Below are 19514 nucleotides of genomic sequence, written 5' to 3'. Positions count from 1 at the left end.
AGGGCTGAGCAAGACTGTTCCAGTGAAATTTTGTTTGTGAAAAGCAAAGAGCCGCCCCTATAGCCTGAGCCCCTTGCCCCGGGTGGATGAATAACAGGTCAAACCGCTACACCTATTGGGTTTTAGTTCAGCAGGGATAGAGTTTCCTAGTGACCACAAGATTCTCCTCTTAGCCCTGTACTGTGTAGTATTTTTAATAATTACTTCTGTAAAGGGTAACATAAAACCAAAAATGATGGTAAGTCAATTGAAAATGAGTGAATATACTGGGTTCCTGAATGTTTATCCAGAAATATCACATTCTACGTAAGTGATGAACTGCATTGACAGGATGAAACTCAGTGATAATATCACATTATACGTAAGTGATGAACTGAATTGACAGGATGAAACTCAGTGATAATATCACATTATACGTAAGTGATGAACTGAATTGACAGGATGAAACTCAGTGATAATATCCCATTATACGTAAGTGATGAACTGCATTGACAGGATGAAACTCAGGGATACGTTTTGGATTTTGTGCCAGGTGTTTATGTGGGGAGGGTTGCTTGTTTGTTTGTTTGTTTTTAACTACCAGGTCCTATTCTTGGAATATGTAGGCAAAATTGAGGGGGAGAAAATACCTTAAGGGTTTCAGTTCTCTCAAGTGAATGTGGGGTGACTTTGCAAGAAGCCAGTGTAATCCTTGGGTGCGTTGGTAGGATATACAGTCCTCCATATCCGCAAGTTCTGCATCTGCAGATTCAACCAACTTCACTTGAAAATATTTGGGAAAAAAATTCCAGAAAGTTCCACAAAGCAAAAACTTGAATTTGCTGCGCTCTGATATCTATTTACATAGCGTTTACATTGTATTAGGTATTACAGGTAATCTAGAGATGGTTTAAAGTATAAAGAGGATGTGCGTAGGTTACGTGCAAATACTCTGCCGTCTTTCAGAAGGACTTGAGCATCTGCAGATTTTGGTTTCCCCCTGGGGGTTCTGGAACCAATCCCCTGTGGATACTGAGGGACGGCTGTAGGGTGTCTAGAGTGAAAACAGTGAGAGGCCTGTCTACTCCAGACGTATCCAGCACTGAGTTGCAGTCCACACTGGGCTCCATACTAAAATGGATACTAAAAGATATTTGCTCCTGCTGTGATTCTAATGTCCTTGCTTGGCATCATAAAAATCAACCCCAGGGCTTCCCTGGTGGCGCAGTGGTTGAGAGTCCGCCCGCTGATGCAGGGGACGCGGGTTCGTGCCCCAGCCCGGGAAGATCCCACATGCCGCAGAGCGGCTGGGCCCGTGAGCCATGGCCCCTGAGCCTGCGCATCCGGAGCCTGTGCTCTGCAACGGGAGAGGCCACAGCAGTGAGAGGCCCGCGTACCGCAAAAACAAAAACAAACAAACAAACAAAAATCAACCCTGTATTGGTCCCCCAAATTTAAAAAAGTTTTCTTCATTTCAATAGTCTATGAAGTCCAGGTACTTTGGGGACCACTGCAGTGGGTCACATGTAAAGTCACTTCCCGTTTTGAGGTTCTGGAGTTCTGTGAAGGTTGTCCTGCTTCTCACTAATCCTAGTCAGTGTACTGTGCAGGTGAGCTTCTTAGCCCTGATATTAGATGTTAGAAATGTATACACACTTAAAAATACACACCCACACATAGGTATGTGCGTATATGTGCAGGGCCCTCTTGGTCATCTTGGGCTCAGTGAGGCAGTCACACTCACGTGACGGCCACAGGCCATATCTGGCATCAGACTTTCTTTGAGGGGAGTGCAGGACTGGAAATAGCAGGCCAGCATTTCTCCTGTAGGGAAGTCCTCACAGCAGTCCGGGAACTCGTTTGCTTAGCCCTGATAGTGATCAGGTACTGTGAGGGGATGAGGCCACAATGGTGGACTCAGGAGCCACCCGGGTCCAAAGCAGAAGCCCTCACAAACCCGTGGCTGTGGGCTCTGGGGCTCTGCAGGGGACACCCAGCCACACCCACGCTCACACCCACCTCATCAGCAACTTACCAATCAGGGGTGGTTTTTACCATGAAGGGTATTGCTTAGAAAATGAACCACACATTCCAACTTCATGAGATTTCCAAAGGAAAACCTAGAAAGTTAGCCCCAGGTCAGATTTGTCCGTGGAAAATAAGAGGAGGTTTTCTTAACCCTTAGCTCTTACAGTAGGTCCCCCTGTAAAGTTGCTCACAAGTTCACTGCAGTGGCATCTTGTGCCTCACGGGTCTGCTTTTTTGTGCCATTTTATGGCGACTTGTGAGCTGACCTGACGGGTGGAATTGAATTCGCAGTTGCCACATCATTAGCCTTGAGTTTTTTTTATTCTTACTTTTTGGCTGTGCCACACAGCTTGTGGGATCCTAGTTCCCCGACCAGGGATTGAACCTGGGCCCTGGCAGGGAAAGCACCAAGTCCTAACCACTGGACTACCAAGGAGTTCCCCATTAAAATGCCTTGAGTCTTATTTGAACTAGTCTAAAGGAAACTGAAATATCTTCAAAAGACTGACCGTGGACCACTGTTTTCCCCCAGTAACAATGCGTCAGTTTGACCACCCTCACATTGTGAAGCTGATCGGAGTCATCACAGAGAACCCCGTCTGGATCATCATGGAGCTGTGCACGCTCGGAGAGGTACCTGCCCCACCTCTGCCTCCCGCCCGCTCCGCCTGCCCCTCGGGGAAGTGTGCGACATACACCCTAGTGAATATGAGTAGAGCGTCTGCATCAGTAAGTTCCCAAGTAATCCCCTAACTCAGTGCTGGCAGCAGTGTCTTCCCATCCAAAGGATTTGTCAGGACTGGAAGCAACAGGTGATCAAGCGGTTCTTTTTTCCCTCTCTGTTGGTGTTGTCTGAAGAACAAGCCCAGGGATTTGAGAGTGAAAGAAGTAACGTTAGTGGAGTTTGGGTAAATTAAGGGTGAATTTACGTAGATCAGAACAGTTGCTTCATCTTTTTGAGCATTCACTTTTCAGTGTCTTTCAGACCAACTCATGTTAGTCACAGTTTCTTTTTAAAACGTGAGTAACAGACTGTGGGCCGATGTCCTTATTTGACTCTGTCTGGATCACAGAAGCTCTTGAGTCGGTGTATCACCACCGCCTGGACGCTGGTCCCACCCGGGCCTGCTGAGCCACACAGCCTCTGTTTGTGTCCCCAGGCTGCTCTGTGGGCCCCTGCTTGGGGCAAACACGGCAACTTTCGAGATGTCTACACATGACTCTGGCACTGAAACCTAGTAGTTTAACCTTCTGACACATTATACACGTTACTTCGTCTTTGAAGGACACCAAACAGTCTTGCTTTTAATGAAAATTGGGGTTTTCTGTTATCAGGAACCCGAGGGTGCTTTGGGCCCGTCATCCTCTTCGTGACGGCGTCAGCCCTGCCTTCCGAGGACAGGCCACTGCCTGGCGCCTCCCACTGCTGTCCTCTTCAGCTTGGGTAACAGAGTTGGCGAGTGAAATATCTGAGGGCCTCTCCGGTGTCTTTCCTTCCTCTACCATGCCTTGCCAAATAAAATGGAGTGTTTACGGATTTTTTTGGTTCACATTATTTTTCTGCTTTTGTTTTTGGAGAGTTTGCTAATTCTTCTGGCTTAAATCATCAATATTTCTCCTTCGTGTAGGAGATTTTGTAGGATTGGAGTGTTAAATTCATCAGCCTTCTTTGCTGTATTATTAGCATTTAGCTGAATTAGTCATGATAGCGGTAGTAAGGACCAGTAAGCCTAGTGCGTAAATACCCAACACGGGACCGTTTTATCCTTCTTCACCCAGAACCTCCTGGGGGCAGAGGGAGAACCTCTTGGCTCCCCTTCCTTTTCACCCCCTTGTGCTCAGGTCTGCCTGGGGCATGGGGAGGTCTGAGGGAGGTGGACTGACCATGGCTGTGGAGGAGGCTTGTTGGAACGGTAACTGGAGCTGTTTGTTCTCCAGCTCTCATTATCTGGCAGTATTTTATACTGTGCCTTTATTCATTCCCTGGAAGCATCTTTCCGTATTTTTTCAGAAATGTGTCTAGAATCATGAAGATTCCAATTTTGCAATTGGATCTCAAGTAAAGAATGATTAACCATAATTTCTGAGCTGATATGTTTCTTTCATTATGCTTTTTTTATTAGGGTAGAATTGAAGCCATTCTCATAAAAATGCATTTGGAAATGATCAGCACTGTTTTTGAATATAGCTCTTCTGCTGTTGATTTTTAGTCTCTGACACTAACTCTTTCTCTTTTTTCTTTTTTGGTCACTGTTCAAAAAGCTGAGGTCATTTCTGCAAGTAAGGAAATACAGTTTGGATCTAGCATCTCTGATCCTCTATGCCTATCAGCTTAGCACAGCCCTTGCGTACCTAGAGAGCAAAAGATTTGTGCACAGGTGAGACCCGGGTGTGAAGCTGGTGAGCTGCCTCTGAGCAGGAAGGAGGTGGGGAGAGGTTCTCACTGTGCCCTGAGACCTTTCGTTCCCCCAACTCTCGTACACGGACGGCACTAAACGTCCTGCTGTGCGTATCCCAGCCGAGTGTGGTGCCCTGGCGTGGGAACACATGGATTTGAGGGGTTTTTCCTCACGTGGAGTATGAAACAGGTCCATTATTCCCTCCACAAATACTACTGTCAGCCTCTACGTGGCACTATGGACCTAAAACAGATATTGTCCTGGGACTTTCCAGGACACCATAGCGCCAGGAGTGACATCTGTTGGCCTTCTGCAGAATTTCTATTCATAATCTGGGTCTCTCATTTGAATACAAGTTAAAGCCCTTACAACTTATTTGCCTTGCATTGTGTTAGAGTTTTGTTATCCGGCACTGAAACGGACTGCATCAGCAAAATCGTTTACAAGTGTTCCAAAGATCATTTTACTTTCATTAATGAGGTTTTTTAGTAACCGTAGAGTTACACACCCTGGTCGTGTACTGTCTATCAGTTAATGCAGCCGGCAATATGATTGCATGAAAACTAATAAGTGGTTTCATTATTTGAGAATATTCTTCACCATCATTCAAAGTAATAATCACCATATTAATGAGTAAATATCTGCCAAAAGGAATATATTTGAAGTAAAGTAATAAGAGTGTCTCTCTTTTTCAGTGTATAGTAAAGCTCTGGTTTGTATTGTATATAAGTTGTCTTTCAGAGTACCTGTATGTCTTTATATAATATAGATGAGTTTGTGGGGGTTTTCCTTTGTATTAAAATGTATCGTCCCAAATTCTTCCTTATCAGGGACATTGCTGCTCGGAATGTTCTGGTGTCCTCAAACGACTGTGTAAAATTAGGAGACTTCGGCTTATCCCGATACATGGAAGACAGCACTTACTACAAAGGTAAGAAGTCAGAGCAGCAAATCAGAAACAGGCTCAGGAGCTTTAATGATTTTTAATTCTGAAAAAGGTACATTCTAATATGCTCAGCTGATTTTTGACAGTGGTATACAGTCAGGTCCGTGGAGGAAAGACAGCCTTCTCAACAAAGGTGCTGGAGCAGTTGGTCATCCCTGGCCAAGAAACGACCCTCAACCTGAACTCACTCGCCATTAACTCAAATGGATCATAGACTTAAATATAAGACATAAAACTATGAGACTTCTAGGAAAAAACATAGGGGTAAAGTTTTCGGATCTAGGGCCAGGCAAAGAGTCCTTAGGCTTGACACCAAAAACATACATAAAAGGGAAAAATTGATAGCTTCTTCCTCATCAAAATTTAAAAGTTTTGTTCTGCAAAAGACCCAGGCAGAAGGATGAAAAGACAAACTACAGAGTGGGAGGAAGTATTTGCCAACCACATGTCTAACAAAGGACCGGTGTCTAGACTACAGATAGAACTCTCAAAACTCAGCAGTAAAAAAAGAAAGGACACAGATAGAAAGTGGGCAGAAGATATGAAGAGAGACTCCACCGCAGGGGGTATTCAGATGGCACATAAGCACGTTACCCACCAGGGAAATGCAGAGTGAGCCCACGGGGTGGTATCGTGCACACCTGTCAGGATGGCTAAGGTAACGGTAGTGACAACACAAAATGCTGGCAGACACACAGAACGTAAATTGCTTGTGCAGATGTAAAATGGTACAGCTGCTCTGGAAAAGAGTTTGGCAGATTCTTAGAAAACTAAACATGCACCTCCCATATGACCTAGCTATTACACACCTAGGCATTTCTCCCAGAGAAATAAAAACTCACATTTATACAAAACTGGTGTTTGTTCATTGTAGCTTTATTTCTAGCAGCCAACAGCTGGAATCAGCCGGGATGTCCTCCACTTCGTAGACACAGCTGGCTAACCTCCCCGCAGAGTGGTGGGTGCCCTGGCTCAGTGCACGCCGCCGGACTTACAGATCTGCAGTCTGCTGACTCCAGAGACTTTGATCCTTTAGCTTTGGAGCTGGACTCTAGCTGAAGGGATTTTTTCTTCAGTTTTCCCAATCTTGGAATCAGATTGACTTGGTTCTAATTTTCATATTCCTGGTACTTCAGCTAAGGTTTGGATTATAAGTCCATATTACGCTTTTAGTATATTTTCTAGTTATTACCACCATTTTACAAAGGCCAGTTTCTTGCTCAGTTTGATTTTCGTATTGTCGCAAGATGAGCCCTAATCTTACGTACAGAATTAGTCTTTTTCATTTTATACTGTAGCTGATGGCAGTTCTCCGTCCAAATGCTTTCTGTATACTACAGCCTGATCCTTTTTATGTGGAAGGAAAAGTCTGGTGGTTTATTCATTTTGATTATGTAGTCATTTAATTTAAAAACGACCAAGCCACCTTTCCACTGTTTTAAAATACATTTCCTATTACCTCACATCCTGACTAGTCCAAACCCTAGAATTCCACTAAAGGGCTAAACTCCAAACAGCACGGTGGCCAAGACTCTACATCATCTAGACAGCACTTAACGTGGGCAACTGACGAGTTCACACATTGTTATCTCAGAGAGGTCACTAAGCCTAGATCCTGCCAGGCTTCAGGAGAACAGCCCCTCGGGGTTAGGGTTCCTCGCCTGGAGCACAGCTGGAGAGTCATTTGTTGTGAGGGAATCAGAGGCTTTGACCTCGGTTGTCATGAAGGTGCATGAAGTTCAGTGGAAGAAAATTAATGAAACAAATGTAATTGTCTTCCGATTAAAAGTCTTGAGAGCACCCTTGCTTATAGAAGAGAGCCCGGCACCCTAGCACCCTGCTCCGGGCCCTCTGGATCAGGGCCTGTCCCCGCCTGGCGCCGGCAGCCCCTCCTCCCCCCGCCCCCCCCCCGCCCCCCCCCTCACTTCCGCTGGATTTGAGAAACTGACTCCCTGAGGGCTGGTATCTGGTGAAAGAATGTTGAGGGAGGTGGCACAGAGGAAGGATCTTAGGCCTCTAAAGAGAGCCAGTGCCAGGCTTTCGGAGAGTGTCCTTTGTGCTGTCGCCCTCCCGCCCTTCACGTCCTGGTGGTGGCACAGCCCGTCCTCACACTTTGTGGATTCTGTGTTTGCACGCTCGTGTGCTTGCTGAGACATGTAACTTGCGGAATCCACACTCCGATGCCTTCATAGGCAGGCATGGGTGTGCCCAGGGCAGCGACGAAGTGTCCGTTTGGGCTGGTGGACAGCGAGTGGGGGGCAGCACCTCTGGCTCTGGGCCAGTCGGGCAGGCTGGAACCCCAGCTGTGGGCCCTGCGTGCGGGGCCGGGGGGCGGGGAGCAGGGCCTCAGGCAGGTCAGCAGCACACCCATACCTCATTTTCCAGAGAAGTCAGGACCTACCAGGGTAAGTTTGTAGGACTCACGGTTATGATCTGTGTGAGGTACTGATATGTATGTACACACTTGCCCCGGGAGCAGGGGTTCGGTGTTCAAAGCGACCTTATAGAGGAACTACCGCGAGTGAGAACTGACTGTGTGTGGCTACCAGGCCACTTCTAAAGCCAGGCCTCCAGCCTGTAGATGAAGCCGGCACAACTGAGCTGGGAGCGGATGCCTCCCGGTAACCGGGCCGCCCTCCTCCCCTGCTCCCTGCCTCTCCTCTGTCACCCCCAGATGACCCGGCGTCAGGGAGTGCAAGGCAGTTCTCCCAAAGATTTTGGTACTAAAAATCTCAGCTAGCTCTGTTAGATTCCTGAGCAGGTGACAGGGAAGTTTTACTTTCTAAAATTAATCTTCTAGCTTCCAAAGGAAAATTGCCTATTAAATGGATGGCTCCAGAGTCAATCAATTTTCGCCGTTTTACCTCAGCTAGTGACGTATGGATGTTTGGTGAGTATTTGAAAACTTTCGTGTTAGAATTACAGTTCACGTATTCTCTGAGAGGGATTGAGCTCTGTGTGTTGCCAGAGTCTGTAGGTTGGTTTGCCTTCCCTTGCCTGGCCTCCCTCACTGCTCGCCTGCGCCCTCCCCGGTTCCTTAGACATGGGCGTGTGCCGTGCGCCCAGGCGGGGCCCGCGGGGCCCAAGGTCCTGCCCCTAGCCCCTTCTCACTCCGCCTGCCTCCCTCTCAGGGAGGTGCTGTGTCCTCCCTTCTCTCCTGTCTCCACGGCCTCAGACATTCCTTTTATGTGAGTGACGTAAATGGTTAACCTGTCCGTGCGGTTCTGCGACGGCCCGCAGATCCAGCATGTCTAAGATTGCCCTTCATCTCTGTTCTGGAATCTGACCCCTTCCTGACTTGTCTCAAGTCTTGGAAGCGTGACCCTTCATGTTCTGTAGCTGCTGCTGCTCTGGTGTCCACTGTGTCCCCTCCTTCCTGCTCCAAGTCCGTCCCTGTCGTCGTCCTCCTGCGCTGCATTCTTGCAGAGCCCCCAGTGGAGCGAGAGTGTGGCTGTCGTTCACTCTGCAGTACTTAACTTCTGCTACCTTATCCGGATTTTTAAATCACTCACCTTTTTGGTGTGGATGACACTCCATCCCCGCCCCACTTTCCTGGTGTTACTCCTCCTTTCTGGACACCTCATCCTGACACCTTCTCCTCCGGTTGAAACTCTTTTTAACCTTCAGGAAGAGGTTGGAAAGAGTTTCTTCATTCACCTGGAATATCCGCTCTGCCATGAAGCCCCAGGTAGCAGGTGTGCCGTCCAGGCATAGACTCCCTTTCTCTGCTTTCCCAGCGCTTCCTCTCTGTGTCCAGACACTCACGTGTAGATCTTGTGAATAGTCCTGTGTGCATATTTTCTCTGCCGGATTTTAAACTGCTTCCCAGGAGATGCCCTGTTAAGTTTATGCACCTTCTTTTTCCTATAAATAAAAATAACTTTACATACATGAAGTACGTGTTCTCATTTTTTCTTCTGCTTCCTTGCTGTTGACTTTCAGTAACCATTTAGTGCCCTAACTGATATTAGGTAAAGGAAGGAATTCAGTAAAACAGGAAGTGGTGTGACATGATTGGAGAAGGCACTGGAGTCCAATTGGCTTCAGATCCCAAGACCTCACCTGTCAGCTTTGTGACCCATAGAGCAGGTTACTTGTCCTCTCAAGAGGACTTCACATTTCAAAGGGTCTAAGATGCCTTTTTTTCACATTTGTGGAAGTAGGATTTGTCACCAATCAGTGGCATTTCACAGTTGGTGTTAGTCGGGGGTGTGTTAGTCATGTGGGTCCTCACCTACACGCATGTAGACTGTTTTGTTCATATTGGTGCTATTTTCTTGTCCGAATGAGTTTAAAACCGCTCTTTGGTAAGAATAAAATAATTCTAAGAGGTAACAAAGGATCACATTACAACTTAGTGGGCAGCATATCCCGCCCTTTTTGGATGAAATAATAGTGTCTCTTATAATCATGGCACCTCAGATTTGATAAAATACAGTTTTTAAAGAAATGTAAGGTGTGAGAATTAAAGATAGTGTAAACTTCAAGGAAAGGTGCCAGAGACATATGAAGGTCTCAAGAAATGATACCCAGTGTTGTTATTACTAATGATGTTGTCATAATTTCTGGTGAGAAAAGCAGAACTAAGGCATTATTTTTGTCATATACTCTTTACTTTGAAGTTGTTGGACTTTTGGCTAATTTCAGATCTAACTCACATTAATGTGATATAATGGCATAATGGTATATGCCTTCCTCCTCTGAGGCACACAGCATCTTAGGTGCTGAAGATACAGAAAGACAGTCACAGCCCCTCTGCCCCCAGGACCCGGTGTATGGGGCACGCTTGCTGTGGGTTAGACGGGAGCTTCCCAGGGGGCAGGGCAGGCAGCACAGGAAACTCACAAAGGGACCTGGAAGAAGAGAACTGGTGGAGAAGAAAATGAAAGGCATCGAATCTAGAATTCAGCACAAGCCAAGTCACGAAGGAGTGTGTTCAGGTGCAGGTCTGAGTGGCCAGAGTGCCAAGTGATGGGAACCTGTAGAGGAATCTTGAGTATTCTGAAAGCATAAGACTTAAGTTGCAGGGTTTTCTTTGTTAAGCTTCAAGCCAGCTGCTGTGATGATAAGCAGGTTGGACTAAAGTGGAGGGAAATCTAAAATGCATTCAGCTTTTTTTTGAATTGGTTCACTAAACTATGCTATGAAATATCACTGTAGCTGGTGGGCCATTTTCTAATGGAGAATTTTTTAGAGAAATAAACCTCTTAGAAAAGTAATGGGTTTTTTCTTGATAATACTGTTTCATTATTCGCATCAGACTAAATTAGTATTCCTGTTCTTACTTGATAACAGAGCTAACTGAATGCGGCTCTATTTGGCTGATGTGCCCATAATCACACAGGAGGTTCTGTCGTACAAACTATGAAGTTATTCCTGAAACGTGGGAATCGCACTCCTGCTGCTAAGTTTACCATTGTGTTTTCGTCCCCGCCTCGCAGGTGTGTGTATGTGGGAGATACTGATGCACGGTGTGAAGCCCTTTCAAGGCGTGAAGAACAATGATGTGATTGGTCGCATTGAGAACGGGGAGAGGTTGCCCATGCCTCCGAACTGCCCTCCCACCCTCTACAGCCTCATGACCAAGTGCTGGGCCTACGACCCCAGCCGGCGGCCCCGCTTCACTGAGCTCAAAGCTCAGCTCAGGTAGGATGGGGGACGGGGCTGGGGCGGGGCCGGGGGCGGGGCGGGCAGGCCTCCGCTGCTTCTCCCTGGCAGGTCCTTTTATCAATACGGCAAACCTGTTTCTTGGGCAAACGTAATTACTTCTTTATGGATTTGTATTTATTTATACATTGTTAGAGCCTTAAGAAGATTATGTCTTCAGGTCTTAATAAACTTTAAATTGTGATCAGGTGTCTCTGCCCTGACTGCTGACCAACGTGGCACAGCCCACAGGCTCTGCGTGGTCTAGTCCCCGCCCACTCCCCAGTCTCGCCTCACACCATCCCTTCCTCTGCTCCAGAGGCACCCGGCGCCTCTGCCTTCCCCCGCTTGCCCGCAGGGCGCTTCTCTTCAGTCTTTGGAGCCCAGCTCAGGGTTGCCTCCTGCAGGAAGCCTGCCTCATCTGCCCCACCCCCAAAGAGCTAGCCCCTCCTATGGTACCTCTTCAGCGCTCTGTTGTTACAGCTCAGCATCCACGTTACCTGTTCAGCTGCCGTCTTGTGACTCCTACTTCGTGCCAGACGCCATTAGACCCAAACCTCCAGCTGCCCCCAGTCCCCTGGCAGGAACACACGGACTTCTTAGTGTGCTGGGCCGCCCCACAGGGTCTGCGCAGAGCTGACCTGCTACTGGCCAGACTCAGAGGCCTCGACAGGTGGCCCTCATCCCGTCTTGCTCATTTCTGGAGGCCTGGGGCAGAGCTTAGGACCAGCACCTGGTCAGTGCTCAGTAAACACTTGTCGAACTAAAGTCTAGATTGAGACTTAATACTTTAATCAACAAGATATTTTAGTATAATACATAACCAACCAGCCAACGCCATGGTTTAATGTGCTGTTTCATGTTTGGAGTACTGCCCTGATTTTATTTGAGTTTTGTTATTTGCTATATTCTCGTCATTTTTCATAAAAATTACCAAATGTCAGGGTCCAAAAGCCCCCGGCAGCTCCTCTAGCCCACCCCTATCCCCCAGTGCTTGAACCCTCTCAGCCTCCCCTCCCCTCCGGCAGCGCCACCTGCCCGGCTGACGAGTTTCCTCCAAAGAGAATGTTTCTGGGAAGGAGCAGGGCCTTAGTGAGAAGTGGGAGAGATTCGTCCAGTCAGCAGCTGTTTTGCTAAGTGTCTCCTTTGTTCTAAGCTAGGTTCTGTTGGCCCAGCAGTGAGCAAAACACAGTCCTGCCCCCAGCGTCTGAAGTCCGGCCGAGGAGGTGGGGGTCGGCACCATTGGCCGCACGGTGACACCCCTGACGCTCCCCCTCCGGGCCCGCTTCCGGGGCCTCGCGCGTGACGGCCGGCCCCTCAGGTCTTTCAAGACAGCTTTCTTCAGGCTGGAGCTCTCCAGGTTCTTAATTCTCATGCAGCTTAGTTATACCTGCTGTCCCTGTTGGAGCTGGTTTTCGAACATGCTTCATTTCGTGTTTTGCTCATACATTTTTTTGTTCCTCCTTGACCGTTGCTCAGAATCTGATACATTCTGTCCATGAAACCCCCCCTCTGATACCAGTTCCACCTGCCCGCCTCCCCGGCGCGTTCTTCCCCCTTACTCTGGGTATCCGCCGGCTTCTCTCCGCAGCCTCCTCCCCTCCGCTCAGTACTTCTCCTTGGTTGGTTGTCTTAACTGTTCCTGTGGCTTCGCTCCCCACCTCCGTCTGTCTTTAGCTTCAGTCCTGCCTTTTCCCACAAGTCCCAGACCTGTGTCTTCAGTTGGAGGACATCGTGTTTATCCTGAAGCAAAGCCGTTACCGTCTCCTCTTGCCTGCCTCTTGCCCCTCAGCTTGTGTAGGTTACAGTGGGACCTTTGTCTCCACCTGCCTCTGGGAGCCATCAGTAACTCCTCGCCCGCCTGTGCCAGCTGGCCAGCCGGAGCATCCTCACCTCAGGGTCTTCAGACCCACTCCCTCCTCCCAGGTCTCCTTGCCACCCCGCCCCCGGCCCGCATACTTCATCAGTCAGTCTTACCAAACATGTCGAAGTGGGAGAGTAACTCCCTTGCTCAAGACAACTTTCAGTGGGTTCCTGGCACCCCCGGTGTTAGTTTGAGGCTTCCAGAGTAGCACTTAAGGCTCCTTGAGTTACGGCCAGTGTCTTTCCATCCCTTTCTCACACTGTGGCCAAACTGACCACACGCCTCCGCCAGGAAGGCCTCCTCTGCACCTGCTGAAATCAGCCCTACTGTCTTCCTCAGCCTCTTTCCCTGCTCCGCCCGTGGGCTGTCCAGAACTCTTGCTTCTTCTGGCCGTGCCCGCCCTGTGGGCCGCAGATGGCCACATCCCGGTCCAGTCAGCTCCACAAACACTGAGCACCACATAGCTGGGCCTGGTGCTGGTCACTGGGCAAGAGAACCCAACACTTTTCCTGCCCTCGAGGAGCTCACAGTCTAGTACGTCTCATCCCCTACTAGACTGAAGCTCCTTGAGGACAGGGATCGTCATACTCACCTCGGTGTTGCCCACACCCCAGGCCAGGAGCTGGACCCCGTGAGGACCAGACAGCTGCTGAGTTCACGCTTAGCTCTCACAAAACTCATGCTGACGCTGGCCGGAGGACTGTTGCATTAAGGTGGAGCAGCTCCAAAAACTGTCCCAGGTGAAGGCTTAGAACTAAATATAATTATTTTATACACACACACGTATAAAAACATCATGTACCTATTTATAGACGCTTTCTTGTGAACAATTAGTCCAGATTATTGACCATTAGTTTGTTCTGTCTGTTTTGTGTTAGTCAGAAATGGAGTTTAACTTTGTATTTGGAACATGTAGAACATGGCTACCAAATAAGCCAAATAAAACGTAACTTTATAATATACTAGCTGCTTGGACACCTATATGTAACAGTGTATCACAAGTAATCAAACACGTTCTTTATTGAGTTTTTAAAAATGGTTATTATATCCAAGATTCTAACAAAGTAATAAATTTTGGATAGCCCTTACCCCAGGGCACCTAAAAATGTTCCCAAATCCCATTCTCCTTGTCTATCTAAAGAGAAAATGCTGCAGATAGACTCAGTTTATTGTGGGCTCCACTCATCTTTGGCTGGACCACGTCTTGTTTCTACTGTATCGTAAGTTAAGAAAAGTGGCTCTCGGTGACTCTTGTTAGGCAGAGGGTTGTACTGGGATGGGTCGGTCTCTGTGACCACAGGACCTGTCCTCCTGCCATCCTGTGTCCTTATTCATAGATGTGCCTCATTGAGGAGAATGAGATTAACCTCTGGGCAGCCTAGTAGCAAGTGTGAGAAATTCCTCAATAGGAAATTTCTCATAACATGAGCTCTAGCATTTCATACTGTGTGACTGACAGGTTATAAGAGGGCACTAAATATTTTTTGAATGGAAAGTCATTTAATCCCTAGCTAGTCAGTTAATTCTTTGGTAGATACTGTGGCGAGGAGACCGCAGTAAAACCCCTTGAGTATTTGCCCCTTTGGAGTTTATGTTCAAAGATAGCGTTTCCCAGCAGTGCTCTGTGTCATTAAGGTGTTTGTGCCATTATAGGAAAAGATTGTCAGTTTTATCTCAGGGAAACATTTTAAGTTAACGTGTGGCCTATTAAATCCCTTTTAGACAAATGAGGGTAATAAAATTATTGATTTAAATTTTGTACCCTAATTTTTGTATTTTTCTAACTTTTTATTGACATGCAAAGATGTGAACCTATAAACATGCCAAGAAGTAAACAGCTCACTGAATTTTCACAAATTGGGCCCATTCCTGTAACCAGCATCTAGAACAAGAAAACAGCACTGCCTTCACCCCAGAGACCCACGAGGGGCCCCTTTTCCAATTACTGTTCCCCCTCCAGGGATAACCACTCACCATAGACTGGTTCTGCCTGGTTTTGAACTTTATGGAAACGCTGTAATGCAGTGTGTACTTTTTTGTTTATGGTTTATTTTGCTCAGCGTTTAGTGTGAGATCACCCATGTTACTCGGGTAGTTGGACTTCACTCGTTGCTGTATGTGTCCCATTTGTGAATATACCATAGTTTATCCCTTCTACTATTGGTGGAAATTCAGATGCTTTTCATCTTGGGGCTCTCAAGACTGCTGCTGTAGGGACATAACAGAAGTGTCATTGGGTGAGCGTGTGTACAGGAATGTCTGGTGGATGCGTATTCAGGCGTCCGCAGGTGGGCGCGGCTTTAGCTTTATGTACTGATAGCGCCTGTTTTCCAAAGTGGATGCACCAATGCGGTGTCTCCAGCAGTGACGAAAGCTCCTGTTGCTCCAGCCATAGTTTTTTAAACCCTTTGGAAATCGATCCTTGTTTCTAAGCATGCCATTTTCACATATGAAGGGTAGGTTAGAGAAAGAAAACATAACGTAAGTGGTATGTAAACAATTTACCTGAGGTTTTCTATTCTAAAGATCACTGACTTAGTAAGTGTCTGCCTGGAAGGCCCTCTGACCCTGAGCGCTTTAGGAAGCCCTTTGGACCAAAAGCATGCTCACTAGGAGCCAGTCTCCATCCTCTGCCATCAACCTCAGAAATTACAGCATTGAAAACCAGCACTGACTGACTGCTTTCTGCTGCCACACCTGTGCCGTGAACTTTCACACATTATTTCATCTGAATCTTCACGGTCCTGGGAGATGTAGGTAATATTGTCATCATCAGTTTACAAATGGGGAAACGGAAACTGAGGTTAGGCAGTTGAGTGCTGGGGTCACAGAGCTGGGATTCAAGGCAAGCTCATCTGAGTCCAGGACACAAGCTGTCAACTGTCACGCCCTACGCTTTGTTTGAGCCATGGCTAGACGTTAGTAAGTGCTCTGATTATGATTTCAACTAGTGGGCAAGTTGTTAATATTGTTCAGTTAAAAAAGAAAAAGAAGAAAGAAAAGGGAAAAATACCATACTGTTACAAGGAATTCCTGCAGCTGGTTCTCTTGCATTTGCTTGAGTGTCAACCAGAGAAAGTCCCCCAACAGAATGGCAGTGTCTCTGGCTTCGGCACAGAGGCCCCCACCCAAGGGTTTTGATGGGTGACATAGTTTCCACGTGTTATCACTGTTTTGCTGTCACATCTTGAGTGTGTTGCATTTGGCTGCAGTGGCCCTCTGTAATCCCAGAGTTAGTGGCAAGCAGCTGTGGAAGTTTTCGGCGAGGCTGAGTCTCTCGAGGGGTACAAGCCACGCCAGTGTGCGTCGGCCGGCGTCCGCACTTGCCTGCTGTGTACTCGTCCTGTACCCGTAATACGTAGCCTTGTCTCCAGCTTGGGTCTGGGGGGAGTTGTGGATGTTGTTTGCTTGTTATTATAACCTGATATCGTCGTGTTTGCTTCTTAACTTTATCATACAAAGCTGGCCGTTGAGAAATCTCTTTGACCTAAGTTGACCTTGGGTGAGTGACTTAGCCTCCCTGGGAGAGCAGAATCACAAATCCTACCTGTCCTCTAGTTTTCAGGATTAAATAAAATCATCTAAAATGCATTTAGTTTTCATGCTCGTGGTGGGTACACACACTTGTGGCTGCTCTGGTAGTAGTAGCAGTAGAAACAAAGCTTTTTCTGAAGATCCACAAGGGACCTGGAGGTCTTAGGTACCGAAAGTGATCAGTTACTGTTTAAAAAAAAAAAACTGGTTCTTCAAATGTGAAAAGGGTAGCTATTATTATCCAGATACCAAAATGCAAGGCACATCTTTTTGACATTTTGTAGATGTCTTATGGACATCTTGTACAGGCTTTTTTTTTTTGAGTCCTTTTTGATTCTTCATTTATCTTAAAATGTGAACTCTAGATTTGATTAATAACATGAGGTTACTTGTGCTTCTTCGCTGTGCTTTTAAAGTGGTTTTGTATCTGCTCCCCAAATTCCTTTCAAAGGTGGTGTCTAAATTCCTCCTTAGTCATCATGTCGGCATTTTCCTTCTCACTGCCGTCCTGTTGGGTCTTGGTGTCATCTAGAAGAGTAACCTGTTTCTCAGTTACCCCTGTATTTACATCTTAAAATGTTTGTTTGGTTTGGGACCTTAGTCTTCCCGGTAATAAAAAGTAAATAGTAAATCTAAATTCCATGGGAATTTAATGTAAAATTTAAATTGTTTCCACTAAAATTTATGTCATAACTGTTTCTTACCTGCGGGTAGCTCTTGCCCTTCGTTGGACCCCCCCCCCCTCCCCCCCGCACACAGATGTTCAGACCTTTACAGGTGCATCTCTACTTTAGCTTCACCTCCAGAATTTGGTTTTATGTGAAGTAAACAAATTTCCAGCGAGATTTAAACTTAAATTTCATAAAAATTAGTCCTTTATACTTACATGGCTTCACAGGTCATTTTCACGTGATTACCTTACTGATTTCACAATAATTCTTAAGGGTGAGATACTGTTGCCCTTTTCACTTCAGGAACTTGAGGCTCAGAAAAACCCTATGACTTGCCCGGATTGTGCAGCTGACAAAGGGTGGATCCAAGACCCTGGGCCCTTTTCTCCGAAGTCCAGGACCACTGCTTTTCTCGGTCTCTTTACCACCGTATGCCGCCCCCCACTGAATGGGTTGCTGGCTGCCTCCACCCCCTGTACCTCCCCACGCTCTGCTCACTTCCCCTCCCTTGTCTTATTTGTAAGAGAGGACTTTGACTAGATGAAGTTCACACTTCAGCTGTAATTCACATATTTACTATTTGAAGGTTGCCCTCAGAACCCACAGTGAAATCCTCAGACTCATCCGGTAGCTGCTGTAATTCCTTCCCTTCAGTCCTGTTTCTGGCACCATTTTCCTTCTCTCTCTAGTTGTTCTTCATTCCCCTTCCCTAAATTTTGTCTCCAGGGTTATTGTCCCTGAAAACATGGGGGAAGAGTGGAGTAGACATGAATGTCTGTCCTCCCCTCTGGACAGTGAAGGACCAGAGGCTGTAGGTGGCCCATCCCTCTTCAGATTACAGAGGGACATGGCGCCAAGGTTGATGCAGGGATGCAGGGAACGAGTGAAGCAGCGCTGGCTCCGTCTCAGCCCAGTCTCTGGGCACCTGAGCTTAGATGGGAGGGAGCAGCAGCCCCCGTGGCAGCGGGTCGGTTCTCAGTGAAGAGAGTTTGGCGCTGAGAAGCCACTGGCTTACCTTCTGCACCTCTTCCTCTCAACTCCCCAAATTTGCATTTTAGAAATACCTTTTGCATTATATTTTTGGTGATTGCCTCAAGTATTACATTATACATCTTTAACTTTGCACCATCTACTTAGAGTTAATAATTGTATTTCACTTAAAATGTGGAAACTTCATTTACCACCACCTTAGTCCTTTTTGTTCTAGATGTCGTGTGTATTATATTCATATATGACAGTAACCTCATAAAATAAGATTACACTTTATGTTTTTAATAGTATTCTTAGGAAAGTAAGGGGAAAATCTTTTATATTTAACCCCATACAGTGCTCTTTATTCTTCCCTAAAGATCTTTCTTCCATTTGGTTTTCCCATCTGTCTGAAGAACTTCTTTAACATTTCTTGTGGTGTGGGCCTGTTGATTAGTTTTGGGTTGTTTTTTTTTTTAATCTGAAAATGAATTGAACTTCATTACACTGGATATAGAACTCTGAGTTGACAGCATTTTTCTTTTTCTTTTTTTTCTTTCTTTCTTTCAGCACCTTAAAGCTTTCTTTCGTTATCTTCTGGCCTCTGTTATTTCTAATGAGAAGTCACTGGCCTTTTAAATTATTACTCTTCTGTATGTAAAGTGTCATTTCTTCTGGCTTCTTCCATGATTTTATCTTTGGTTTTCAGCAGTTTATAACGAGGATGTGCTTGGGTGTGGTTTTTGTTGTATTGATCATATTTGGGCTTCACTGAACCTCTTGAATCTGTAAATGTATGTCCTTGACCATTATTTCTTCAGATATTTTTTCCGCTCCATTTTCTCTCTTCTAAAACTCCAGTTCCATGTATGTTAAATCTTTTGATAGTGTCCTTCAGGTTCCAGGGGCTCTGTTCTTTTTCTGTTTTCCCCCAGTCTTTTTTCTCTAAGTTCTTCAGATTGGATAATTTTTATTGATTTATCTTCAATTTTCCTGACTCTTCTCTCATCTCCATCCCACTGATCGTCCAATCCTGTGGAGATTTTATTTCAGATATTTTATTTTTCATTAGGAATTTTCATTTGGCTCTTTTTTATACCTTTAGTTTCTCTGCTGGTGTTTCCTATCTTTTCATTAACTATGACCAAATTTTCCTTTATGTCTTTGAATATAATAATAGCTCTTCAAAGGCCTTGCTTGCTAATTACAACTTCTGAGTCACCATTGGAGTCAGCTTCCTTTAGATTTCTTTTCCTCTTGAAAATGGATTACATTTTAATGTTTATTTGTACATCAAGTGATTTTAGATTATGTTGTGGACATTGTGACTGATAGGTTGCAGAAACTCTGGATTCAGTATTATTCCTCTGAAGAGTGGTTGGTTGGTTGGTTGGTTTTAGCAGGCAGCTAACTTGGCAGGTCTCACATTGCAAACTCCCTCCATTCTGTGAGCTCGAATCCCGATTCAGCTAAGTTCA

The 19514-nt window shown here is 46.2% G+C and overlaps 1 protein-coding gene across 9 annotated transcripts in view; it reads left to right on the top strand.

Annotated features, from left to right (window-relative positions):
- Nucleotides 1–19514, top strand: part of PTK2 (protein tyrosine kinase 2) — a 252711-nt gene that overhangs the window by 191112 nt on the left and 42085 nt on the right. For 8 of the 9 annotated variants that reach the window (XM_059995248.1, XM_059995242.1, XM_059995249.1 and 5 more), the window contains 5 exons: nt 2540–2640; nt 4270–4385; nt 5237–5337; nt 8153–8242; nt 10794–10998. In XM_059995248.1, the coding sequence (XP_059851231.1) occupies nt 2540–2640; nt 4270–4385; nt 5237–5337; nt 8153–8242; nt 10794–10998 (613 nt within the window). Of the gene's footprint in view, nt 1–2539; nt 2641–4269; nt 4386–5236; nt 5338–8152; nt 8243–8979; nt 9222–10793; nt 10999–19514 lie in introns of those variants that run through there. The other variant, XM_059995246.1, reaches the window with a different exon arrangement.

Source organism: Delphinus delphis, chromosome 17 (genome assembly GCF_949987515.2).
Source record: "Delphinus delphis chromosome 17, mDelDel1.2, whole genome shotgun sequence".
In the NCBI taxonomy this organism is placed as follows: domain Eukaryota; kingdom Metazoa; phylum Chordata; class Mammalia; order Artiodactyla; family Delphinidae; genus Delphinus; species Delphinus delphis.
Note: the sequence above shows the minus strand (reverse complement) of the source record. Positions and strands in the feature narration are given on the sequence as shown.